Below are 12,542 nucleotides of genomic sequence, written 5' to 3'. Positions count from 1 at the left end.
ATGCTTGAATATTCCCCGTCGTCGAAGTGGGAGTCCCACGGTACATAAAATAGCAGTAATATATGCATATATAAGTAAAATTATTATAATTATAAAAATACATATACATATATATATATATATAAAATACAGTAAACTCAAAAGTACCATAGAACTGAATAGGCCCATAGAAAGCCTAAGGGAGAAGACTCAACTTGGTAACATATCGGTGTCATTATGTTTTGGTCCAAATTCCAGCCAATCAGGCTGTAGTTCCCTCTAGAACCTTCTCCTCAGAAGCCCAAGACCTCAGATTTTCGTAGCACAGAGTAACCAAAGTGCCTGAGGAGAAGAGAGAGCCTCTGAAGGGAGGATGGGAGGGTCGCATGTGAATCTATGAAAGACACCAATACTGGAGAACCACAGTTTACAGGTAAGTAACTTATGTTCTTCTCCAGTATTAGGGGTGTCTTTCATAGATTCACATGCTTGAATAAGAGTAGAAAGCAGTAACCATCATATAAGTCATAAAGGTAACAGTAATTTCAAGCATATAATAGACATATCATATTAAAGAGAGATAACCTTTATGACAGGAGGCGGGTAGCAACAGAGGCTCACCTTTAATGGAAAAGATTCTGCAGCACCGCTTGTCCTACTGCGGCATCTGCGGCATCTGTTGACTGCAGACAGTAGTGCTTCGTAAAAGTATGGCTGCTCAACCACGTAGCAGCTCTGCAGATGTGTCGTAGAGGTACCCCCGCAAAAAGGGCAGTAGAAGCTGACACGGCTCTAGTAGAATGAGCCCGTACTGGAGCTGGAAGAGGCTTGCCAGCTCGCTGATGACAAAAGGCAATAGTGGAAGAAATCCATCTAGTAATAGTTTGTTTGGTAACAGGTTGTCCTTTAGAGACCGGGCCATAGGCCACGAACAGTTGATCAGATTTCCTGAAGGATGCAGTGCGTTGAACATAAAACTTGAGGCAACGTTTTATATCCAGGGAATGTAATGAACGTTCCGCAGGAGATTGTGGATCCGGAAAGAAAGTCTTTAAAATGACCGGTTCATTGAGATGAAAATCACTGGGAACTTTCGGAATAAATGTAGGATTAGTACGTAATGTCACAGCGTCCTTTGAGAACTGGAGAAAAGGAGGCTGGATTGTGAATGCCTGAATGTCACTGACACGCCTGGATGACGTCAAGGCGAGTAACAGGGCAACTTTCCACATGAGGAATTTCAAGCTTGCTGAATGAATGGGTTCAAATGGAGGTAGGAGGAGCCGAGACAAGACTAGGTTTAAGCGCCAAGTAGGCGGAGGCCGTCCAATGGGTGGAAACATTCGGAAGAGACCTTTGAAAAACTGTTGAATGATTCTAGATGAATACAGTGAAGTAGATCCATCATGGCGGAAGTGGGAGAGAGCAGCTAGAAATACCTTCAGAGTGGAGTGGGAAAGTCCTGACTTCGCAAGGGATAAGAAGAAAGGCAAAATCTGCTCTGGTTTAGCCGTCATTGGATCCAAGGCCTTGGAGTGACACCAGACACAGAAACGCTTCCACTTCAGCTGATAGGTTTTAATGGTGGAAGGAGCACGGGCATGCGCTAACACCTTTCTACAGTCTGCGTCGATGGTCAGACGCACAAATTCATGGTGCTCAGGTTCCAGGCATGGAGTTGAAGGTATGCTGGATCCGGATGGCAAATCTGCCCCTGTTGCATCGTGAGGAGGTGAGGCAACGGATGAGGCGGAATTGGCTCGCTCTGGGAGAACAAGAGGAGGTCCGGGAACCATGGACGTCTCGGCCACTTGGGTGCGATCAAGATGATTTGGCAGGTTTGAAGCCTCATCCTGTGCAACAAGCGTGGAATCAGGGGAAGCGGAGGAAAAGCGTAGCTGAATGCGTTCGATCAGCTGATCGAAAATGCATTTCCGCTCGACTCTCTGTGGGGATGAAGACTTGCAAAGCGTTGGCATTTCTTGTTGGTGACAGTCACAAAAAGATCTATCTGCGGATGGCCCCACTGGCGGAAAATGAACTCCAAAGTTGGTTGATTGAGTTCCCACTCGTGATTGTCTGTGAAAGACCTGCTGAGTGTGTCCGCCAGAACATTGGAAACACCCGGCATATGAATGGCAGTGAGGTGAATTTGGTGACGAATCGCCCAATTCCATATCTCCTGTGCTTGTTGGGAAAGCAAAAGGGACCTGGTGCCGCCCTGCTTGTTCAGGTAATGCATGCTGGTGGTGTTGTCTGTTCTTACCAGCAGAGATTGACCTTGAACGATCCGTTGGAAAGACTTCAAGGCCAGGAAGATCGCCAGGAGCTCTAGGCGATTTATATGCCAAGTGCGTTGAACCGCAGTCCATTTTCCTTGCACTGAGAGGCCTTCGAGATGTGCCCCCAGCCCTCCAGGGATGCATCGGTCGTAAGAGTTAGAGTTGGAGTAACGTCTCAAAAAGACCGACCCTTTGAAATGTTTGGAGGGTGAGCCCACCACTCCAGAGCCTTTTGGATACGGGGCGTGAGAAGGATCCTGTCGTTGAACGATCCTGAAACCTGCTTCCACTGCTTGTCTAACTCCTCTTGGATGACCCTCATATGAAGTCTGCAGTGGGGAATCAACTGTATGGCAGAAGAAGCCATGCCTAGGAATGATTTTAACTTCCTGACTGAAACGTACAGTTTTGACTGGAGTGATCGTACCATCTGGAGCATACGGTCTTGTCGTTCTTGGGAGACATAAGCCATTGCCAGATGAGAATCTAGAAAGGCTCCTAGAAAATCTCGCTGTTGAGATGGGCGAAAGTGTGACTTTTGGCAGTTGATGGAAAGTCCCAAGTCTCGAAACAGGGAGAGGCAAGTCTGTGTATGCTGGATTGCCAGTTGAAGATTTGGAGCCTTTATGAGACAATCGTCCAGGTATGGATACAATTGTATGCCTTGTAGGCGTAGAAAGGCAGCTACCGGGGCCATGATCTTGGTAAAGACCCTCAGTGCTGAAAGGAGGCCGAATGGAAGGACCTTGAATTGGAAGTGTAAGTGTCCGACAGTGAAGCGCAGATACTTCCTGTGTTTGGAGTGGATTGGCAAATGGAAGTATGCGTCCTGGAGGTCGATCGTTGAGAAGAATTCCCCTGGATTGAGGTAATTGAGGATTTGAAGCAGAGTTAACATCTGGAAGGTTTTTGCAATGATGAATTTGTTCAGGGCCCGTAAATCCAAAATTGGACGCCACTCTCCCGACTTTTTCTTTACTAAGAAAAACCGGGAATAGAATCCCTTGCCGCGTTGATCTAGCGGCACTACCTCGATGGCACCTTTTCGGATCATTAGTTTTACCTGAGCCAAAAGTTTTTTGAGGTGGGGAGAGGGTGGTCCCGAGGGTGGATGAGTGGGAGGGAATTTTGTGAATTCCAAGGTATGGCCTTTGGAGATAACGTCCAGGACCCATCGGTCGGAGGTGATTTCGGACCATTTGCAAATGTGCTTTGAGATGCGACCTCCAAGATGCACTGTCGGCAGACGAAAGGAACTGAGACTGTCACTGTTTTTTGTTGTTTGCGCCACCTCTATAAGTCGTTTTCCGTTGGTATGGTCTGGAGGAAGACTGGGATTTTGGTTTTGGTATGAACCTCTCTGTCGGTTATCGCTGTAGGTATTGTATGAGCGATACTGGCCTGTGCCACGAAAAGTAGAGGAGCCACCGCCTCTACCTCATGCTCCCCGAAAAGGTCGCTTTTTGTATTGGAGAGTGGCTAAGGACTTAGCGGTGTCAGTGTCCTTTTTGATTGTTTCAAGAGCATCGTCCACATGCTTGCCAAATAAAGATTCTCCATCGTACGGTATGTCAAGGACCTTTGCTTGTACTTCCGGGCGAAAGGTTGTAGATTTCAGCCAACCCTGACGCCTCAAAACTGCTGCCCCAGCTAGTTGTCGAAAGCCCGTGGATGAGATGTCAAGCGCGCATTCAATAATCTCAGATGAGATTACCTCTCCCTCCTGGATAATGGCCTGCGCTTCTGCACGGATGGCCTCAGGTATTTGGGGAATCAGTGCGGCAATCTCGGACCACATCTGGCAGTCGTAGCGGCCAGAACAGCTAAAGTATTTGCCGCTCTGACAGTAGTGGCCGCCATTGTAGTGAACTTTTTTCCTATAGAGTCCAACTTGCGGCCCTCCTGATCAGGAGGAGACGTGAGTGGTGTAGCCGGATTACGAGATCTTTTCTGTGCTGCTTGAGTAATAACGGACTCTGCTTTAGGTTGTGACACCAAACAGGCTGGAGCGGACGGTGGAGCCTTATATTTTTTGTCCAATCTGGGCAAGACAGCAGGCACTGAATTGGGATGTTCCATTAATTTAAGACCCTCAGTCCAAATAAAGTCTATAATTGGAATGGTGTGTGATTGTCTTTGTGAAACATCTTTAAAATCATACAAGAAACATTCACTCTCATGTTGCTGTTTCTCGACGGTGAGGTGAAAGCGTTTCGATGCACGGACCATTAAAGAATGGAAGTTTGCAATATCCACTGGAGGGGATGCAAGAGGTGAGGTGGGAGGAGTGGAAGGTGTTTGTGCCCTGTAATTGTCCCACTCATTCATATCGACGTCATCGTCGTCATCAGTGTCCTGAGGTGCAGGGTCCTCATTATCTGTGTCAGGACGAGTTCCTTCCGGAGTAGCGGATGGAGCCGGAGCAGGTGCTTGAGGTGGAGGTTGAGGTTGGGGAGGCAGGTGTAGATGGAGGGAACCTGCGGTTATAGTCATCAAGCATGTGCTGTAGATTTTTGACTAATGATAAAGGTATTTGTGTAACTGGTTCTGAAGTTACTGTTTCTGCTTCGTCAACAGGAAATACATCATTCCCACCTTCGACGTATTCCTCTTCGTCACCCTCATCACTGTACTCCTGGCACTTAATGTGCAAGTCTGATGGACTAGATGCCTGTCCAAACAGTTGTTCCACCTCAGAGTCATGGTCGGATTCTTCACCTCCTGACTGAAACAATTTTTCCGGAAGACGGGCTCCACTCCGTATTGGACTTAGCTGAATGAGAGGCACCGTCCTCAATGTAGAATCCGTAACCACTGTAAAAGTGGTAGCTGTGGCAGGAGGATGAAGAGAAGCAGACGAGCCTTTTGATGTAATTGGAGGTTTTTTCGTCGTCGACGAAGATTTTTTTTCCGTCGACGGAGCCGTTGACGGAGCCGTCGAAGGTATTGGAGCTTTAGTCGTTGAAGTAGCCGTCGACGGAGTCGTCGACGATGAAGTGATGATCGTCGATGAAGGCGTCGTCGACGGTGATGGACCCGTCGACGGGCTTCTTTTGGATGACGTAGTCTTCGTCGTCGGAATTTGCGTCGACGACTGATCCGTCTACGGTGTTGACATCGACGATGACTTCTTCGTCGATGGTACAGATTTGAGAGTCGTCGACGAGATTTTAACAATCGACGTAATGGGTCTCGTTGAGTGGTCGTCGTCGACGCAGTAGAAGAAGACATAGAACATGTTGTCGTCAACGTAGATGTGACAGACTTCGTCGTCGCTGAAGATGTCGACGGGCGCGTCGACGAGCCCGTCAACGAGCCAATGCCAGATTTCTGAGAGGAAGGCAAGGCTTTGGGCGCAGACGTCAGAGAACCAGGTCCCGTAGACGTGCCCTGAAGCAAATCCTGTGGGGAAACATTTTTGGAGGACTCCAACAGTCTACTCTTCTTAAGAAAAGGAGATGGAACCTCTGTTTCTGACCCACGCTTCTGAGAGGATCTGGAAACACCAGAAGTAAAACTTTCAGCATCAGAAACCACAGACTCTGAAGTCTTCAACTTCTGTAGCCACAGAAGGAGACGGGCCTCTCTATCCCTCAGAGTCTTAGGGGGAAAAGTGCGACAGTACTTACAGTTCTTCACCTCGTGGTCTGTGTAGAGACAGTAAATACATTTACTGTGAGGATCCTCATGAAAAAGCCGCAGTTTACCACAAGAAGGGCAAGCTAAGATTTCTTATTAGAAGACATTATGAAGAAATAACAGCTAGTGTTGAAGAAAAAACTGAGCAGAGCTCAGGGAGACTCCCTTCACACGACGTGCGGTAGAAAATCTGAGGTCTTGGGCTTCTGAGGAGAATGTTCTAGAGGGAACTACAGTCTGATTGGCTGGAATTTGGACCAAAACATAATGACACCGATATGTTACCAAGTTGAGTCTTCTCCCTTAGGCTTTCTATGGGCCTATTCAGTTCTATGGTACTTTTGAGTTTACTGTATTTTATATATATATATGTATATGTATTTTTATCATTATAATAATTTTACTTATATATGCATATATTACTGCTATTTTATATACCGTGGGACTCCCACTTCGACGACGGGAATATTCAAGCATGTGAATCTATGAAAGACACCCCTAATACTGGAGAAGTCGTAGTTTCAGAGTTCGAATGACCTTTTGAGTCTGTGCACACCTACAAACTTGCATGTTTAGGGGTTCTCATCAAATCTTCTCTAATCTCTTCCTAAACTGGGAAAGGTTGGAATTGTACTCCCAACAAGGGGATAAGTAAAACAAATTCCAGAGTGGGAAAAAAAGTTGCAGGGAAAGTGAACTTGCAAATGCTCGACAGAGTTTCAAATAACAAACAAACACATGCATATGTGTTATGTTATGTTATGTTAGTAGGTATTTATTAAGCGCGTGTACACCCGAAGGTTTCATGGCACTGAGTACTGAGAGCTGTTGCGACCGGGATACTAGGCATACGCTTGCTCAAATAGCCATGTGATCAAATACTTTCTGAAGCTGAGGAGGTCATTACAGCTTCTCAAAGCCAGAGGAAGAGAGTTCCATAATCTGGGGGCGAGGTGGGAGAAGCTGCAACCTCCCAGACGTTTCCGTCTGAAAGTGGTAAATAGAAGGTGATGGGAAGAGCGGAGACTACGCCGCGGGGTGTATTTGGTGAGCATGCCACTGATGAATCTGGGGCTATTTCCGTGCAAGTCCTTGAAGGCTAAGCAGCCAGTCTTGAAGGATACTCGGTGAGCTGTCGGGAGCCAATGAAGTTGTGCAAGGCACGGTCTAGCTGACGACCACTTAGGTTGTTTATGTATCAATCTGGCTGCCTGGTTCCGGACCATTTGAAGCCTTTTTTGTAGACTGAGCGGAAGGCCGTGATAGATCTAATTTGAGAAATCGAGCTGTGAGAGTATGAGTGCCAACACCACCTGAATTAGAGCAGAGTGGGTTAACAAGTGTGCTATTTTCCTAATTTTCCGTAATTGATGTACACTGGAGGAAACCACAGAGCCCACCTGCCCGCGAAGCGAGAGATCGGCGTCAATGGTAACCCCCAGACTTTTCACAGAGGGAGAAGCAGTAGGAGGGGGCCAGAGTTCAGGCGGCCAAAATTGCATGCCTCAGCTATTCTTGCTATTCCCAGGCAGGACCAACTCTGTCTTGCCTGGGTTGAGTTTCAGATGGTACACATCCATCCAACGCTGGATGTGAAGCATGGTGGATTGAAACTCACACACAGCGTTGGGGGAACTGAGAGAGAAGATAATCTGGAGATCATCGGCGTAGTTGAATACAGTGATATTTCAGTTTTTTAGTGAGTAGATCAGAGGTCTCATGTAGAGGTTAAAGAGCAGCGGGGACAGAGAGGAGCCCTGTGGAACCCCGCATGTGGAAGAGAGTTTGGGGGCAGTAAACCCTCCCAGCCTAACCGCCTGAGTGTGGTTGGCGAGGAAGAATTTGATCCATTCCAGTGCGGAGCCTCCGAGGCCGGCTTGCTCGACACGGTTCAGTAAGATTGTGTGGTCGACCGTGTCGAACACGGCCGACAAGTCCAGGAGTACCAGAGCTTGATGGTCGCCCCTGTCTGTGTTAGCTCTCAGAGTGTCCAGTACCGCCAATATCACAGCCTCAGTAGAGTGCGCCGGACGAAAGCCGGCTTGGTTAGGTTGAAGGTACTCAGAGCATTCAATGAAATTGGACACGCAACTAGCTACGTGATCCTCCAAGATTTTTGCCAGGAAGGGAAGAAGGGAAATAGGGTGGTAGTTCACAGGGTTGCTAGAATCTGCCCCTGGCTTTTTTATAATAGGAACTACCGTGGCGTGCTTAAAGACAGTGGGAACCTTGCCTTGGGACAATGACTCATTTAAAAGAGGAAGCACGCTCTGCGGCAGGATGGTGAATATCTCTTTAGAGACATGCGGGGGACAACAGTCGTCGGGAGAACCCGATTTGACACGGGTCATAAGTGCTGATAAGGTTTTAGTGCATATGGGTAGAAGTGTGTCTAAGGTATTGGGGAGACTATTATTGATGACTGATTTTGTCAAGGAAGAAATGATTTATAGAATCGCAAAGTTCTTGAGTGGGGGTCTGTATCGGGGAGGTTCTAGTATCATTATATAGGTCGTTGACAATTTTGAAAATTTCTTTAGTTTTATTGTGAGCATTAAGTAATTTTGGGGAGAAATAAGCTGATTTAGTGGTGAGATGGCTGATTTGTAATCTCTAAGGGCAGTGACGAAGTGTTCTCTGTCTTCAATTGAGTAATTCGATCTCCATTTCCTCTCGGCTTTGCGCAGCTCGAGATTTAGTTGTTCAAGGTCAGTGGAGAACCATTTATGAGCCTCAGAATGGCGGGCACGGGAGAATTTAACAATAGGGGCGTGTATGTTGCTGGCTGATAGTAGCCATTTTGTAACTTTTCCCTCCATGGAGTTAACGTCACGGCAAAAGGTGGGTACCGAGTACTCCAAGGTTTCAATAAACTCAAATTTGTTTAAAGAATTCCAGTTCCTGGTTTCGCCCCCGCTAAGGGGGGTGGGTTTTTTCCGGACACTAAGTGGAACAGTGAATTGTATTAGGTGATAGTCTGACCAAATGCACAGCATAATATCTGGGGTGGAAAGATAAATGTTGTGGGTCCAAATGTGATCTAAAATATGTCCCTTTTCATGGGTGGGGTTATGTACATGTTGGAGTAAATTTAAGTTAGATAGGAGTTCGGATAACTCAACAGTCTGTGGTCCCCCGGAGGTGTCATTGAACCAGTAATTAAGGGCCCCAACCAGGAGCACCTTATCGTGGTTGATCACCAGCGTGGCCATTTTTTCATGGTCATGGGGAAGGCAGGCATTGACTTGGGGGGGCGATAAATAAGGACTAACACCAAGGAGCCAGTTTCTGTGTTAAATTGTAGGACCAAGTTCTCTGCTTCTGGGAGTGTGAGGGGAGTCAAGGTGGTAAATTTAAAGTTTTTGTTGATGATAGCAGCGACTCCTCCTCCCGCCTTCCCTGGAGCCTGGTTTACCGATAGGATGTAATAATCGGACGGGAGAGCAGCTAAGATGTCGGGCAGAGTCTCCTGGGTAAGCCAGGTTTCGGTAAGGAGAAGGACATCTGGTTTGTCTGACGTAAGTAGCAGGAAGATGTCTAATTGATGCCTTGCCAAGCAGCGCTTGTTAAGATATGTAAAGCAGAGGGTAGTTTGCCTCTCATCAGCAGTATTGGTAGCCGCGGGAGAATGAAAGCTAGAAACGGCAGGAGTACTGCGGTCTGCCAGGGGAGTAGAGATACCGTTTTTTATATTTCGGCCATAGATGGTAGGGTCTAAGGGAGTGCAGAGTTCACTTGGGGGTCTCAGTGATTTTAGCATTTCAGAGGAGTAGCTAACAGGTTGGCCATAGTCCATGGCCCCTGGGCGCAGACGGGCTTGCCTTTGGCGTGCCTATGGCGCGCCACTGGCATGCCCGCTGCGCATGTCCGCTGCACGTTCTAGGTAAGTGCCGGTTTTTATACCCCAGTGAAGCAGAGGGGGGTGTGGCTGAGGAAGGTATGGCAGAGAGGCGTGTCTCGCTCCACTGGTCCGCCCTCTACACAAACAGCAACAGCTGCGGTGGACCTGTGCCGGAGCGGGAGGCGAGCGACGAAGAGGTGAGCTAAGCCTGATAGTTTTAAAACAGTTTCCAAAACAACTAAAGAGTGCTTTTAAAACCACAACACACCACGCAGGGTGCAGCCGGCAGTAGCGCGACACACAAAGCTTCAGTCGCGCGTCCCTGGGCTGAGTCCCTTTTGTAGAGTGCTAGCAGGGGGCGTGTCTTGCTCCACTGGTCCGCCCACCACACAAACAGCAACAGCTGTGGTGGACCGGGGCCGGAGCGCGAGGCGAGCGACGAAGAGGTGAGCTAAGCCTGATAGTTTTAAAACAGTTTCCAAAATAACTAAAGAGTGCTTTTAAAACCACAACATACCACGCAGGGCGCATGTGCTCATGTTAAAATGTATTTCACAAACTTTTTCAAGGAGTACAGATTCTAGGCTTACTTTTGTAAATTTTTGTGAATTCATGAAAGTCTTAATTCTTCCCTAATGCAAGGGTATACACCATAGGTGTACTTTTGTGACTTTACTTAATAATTTGGCTCCTAATTATGTCTGCTGTTAGCCGAGACCTTCTGCTTTTATTTAGAAATATATATATATATATATTACTTTGTATACAACTAACTTTATAAGAGGCTAGCTACATATTTGTCTAACTTCCCTGTGAGTGACGGCATTCAGTTCTTTCACAAGGAGCACACTGGCACACAAATTTGATTCCTTCACTGCCAGGGACTACTATGGCAAAGGGTGCTTTTTGAGACCATAAAAACATTTTTGAATTAAGCTAAGTTATTGTTACATTGGGAAGGGCCTTGCAGCTCTCACAGAGAATGTGGTTTTACAAAACCATGCCAAAACAATACACTAATTGACAAAACCAAAAGGCTGACAACCTTTGCCAGACCTAAAGTCAAATCCAATGCTTTTTCCATTTCATGTTTCTCATAATCTTGACGAAACTATTTTACACTCATTTTCCAATAATAATATTTTTGGAACTATTAGCATGTATCAAAGACATTTTACATAAAATGATGCCTCAAAGAAATGGTACCTAAGATTGCACATTTAGCAAACGTTTTTCTTGTAGTTGCTATTTTTTGTGAACAATAATTCACCATGCTTTCAAGTTTCTGCAAGAATTTGCATCTGATCAAACAACATTCAGGGAGCATTTCGACCTCAAATTGTTAAACCTTGCAAACATGTGTGCACATTTTTATACTGGAACCACTGTCAGTAATGCAAGCTGATCTCACAGCATATCCTTACTGCAGTCACCCTATTATTAAAGACTTTGAATTAATGAACCATAAAAACAATGAACAGCATGAACAAATGGATACAAATCGTACCTCAACTGCAGACAAAGCTCTTTTACAGATCCATAATGTGGTGCTGTGACCTTTGCTAAAGTGTCTGTGCTGAAGGGGTACTTGTTCAAAGGACAAAGTAAACAAGATCACTTGTCCCTGACCCCAAACAAGATGTGTATGGCGTATTCTACTGTAGTATTTCTATAGCAGTTTAATAGCAGGGATACCACTGGTCAGAAGTAGGGAGCATCAGCGGAACTCTGTGTGTGGGAGGAGTCTAATGCTGCAATAGGTCAGGACCGATGCACCGCTATGTCTGTGTGTAGGCCCCAATTCTGGAATATGAGGAGGTGCTGCAGGGAGAAAGTATCTTTTTAAGGACCCGATTACAAGTTTGGAGGAATTCTGTGCAGAGATACCAGGCAGCCTCCCGAGTTTCTGATAACAACAGAATTTTGAAATAGGACTCATTCAATTACAAGTTGGACCAGTCGGAATCCCTGTGAGGACATTGAACTACCCGGTAAAATTCCCCACGGTTTTCCTGATTCCTCATAGGCCTAACGCAGACATTCACTACCTCCTCTGAACAAGTGGTAAATGCGGGATCTCTCAGCGGGGGGGGGGGATTAAGGAAGTGAGGAGATTGGGAGGACAGAGGAAAATGTAACCTTGCAGGTAAGCTTTACCTTATCCCCTTGTCTTGGCTGAGGATCGGGTCAGGGCAGAAAACGTATCCGGAATGCAACACAGTGATTTTAGCAGCTCCTACACCAATACAATCCAAGTGCAGTAACACTGGGTCTCAGATAACAGCAGAGAATGGGAGCCTTCAAATGTCTTTGCTAAGCGCTAAATCTCTATCTCTATTGCTCCAAAACACAATCCAAGCCCACAGGAGTAGATTTTCAAATTCTAAATATACCCTCCCCTGCTCAACAGCAATGCAAATCTTACCTCTGCTCGCAGGGCAGGAAAGAGCCATTAGGGCCTTGTCCGCAGTTCCCATACTTGTCTCCTTTGACATTGACCGCACTGAAGCACGCATCTAGGGCTTGGCTGGAACCTGCAAACCCCCACCACAGAAAGGGAACACCAGTAAAGATCTAAAAATCAAGAAGTTAACTTACACAGCAGTGAATTTACCAAAAAATTTGCACAATAACAAATCTCAACCAGAGAGGTTTTGAGATTGCCAGTGGTTCAAGGAAGTGAGGATTCACAGGAAATTAATTCTGATACTTTTATTTTTTTCATATTTCCACTGTTTAGGAACTTTTCTTTTTCTAAATTTAAAGGAGACTGCTCTAACACTGTACTTGATGCTCTCAAG

General features: G+C 46.3%; 1 protein-coding gene across 3 annotated transcripts in view; it reads right to left on the bottom strand.

Annotated features, from left to right (window-relative positions):
- Positions 1-12,542, bottom strand: part of ADAM15 (ADAM metallopeptidase domain 15) — a 245,133-nt gene that overhangs the window by 73,414 nt on the left and 159,177 nt on the right. For all 3 annotated transcript variants that reach the window (XM_086947377.1, XM_086947378.1, XM_086947379.1), the window contains exon 15: positions 12,167-12,275. In XM_086947377.1, the coding sequence (XP_086803503.1) occupies positions 12,167-12,275 (109 nt within the window). The remainder of the gene's footprint in view (positions 1-12,166; positions 12,276-12,542) is intronic.

Source organism: Lissotriton vulgaris, chromosome 12 (assembly GCF_964263255.1).
Source record: "Lissotriton vulgaris chromosome 12, aLisVul1.2, whole genome shotgun sequence".
NCBI lineage: Eukaryota > Metazoa > Chordata > Amphibia > Caudata > Salamandridae > Lissotriton > Lissotriton vulgaris.
The sequence above is the reverse complement of the archived record's forward strand: the minus strand, read 5'-3'. Positions and strand labels throughout refer to the sequence as shown.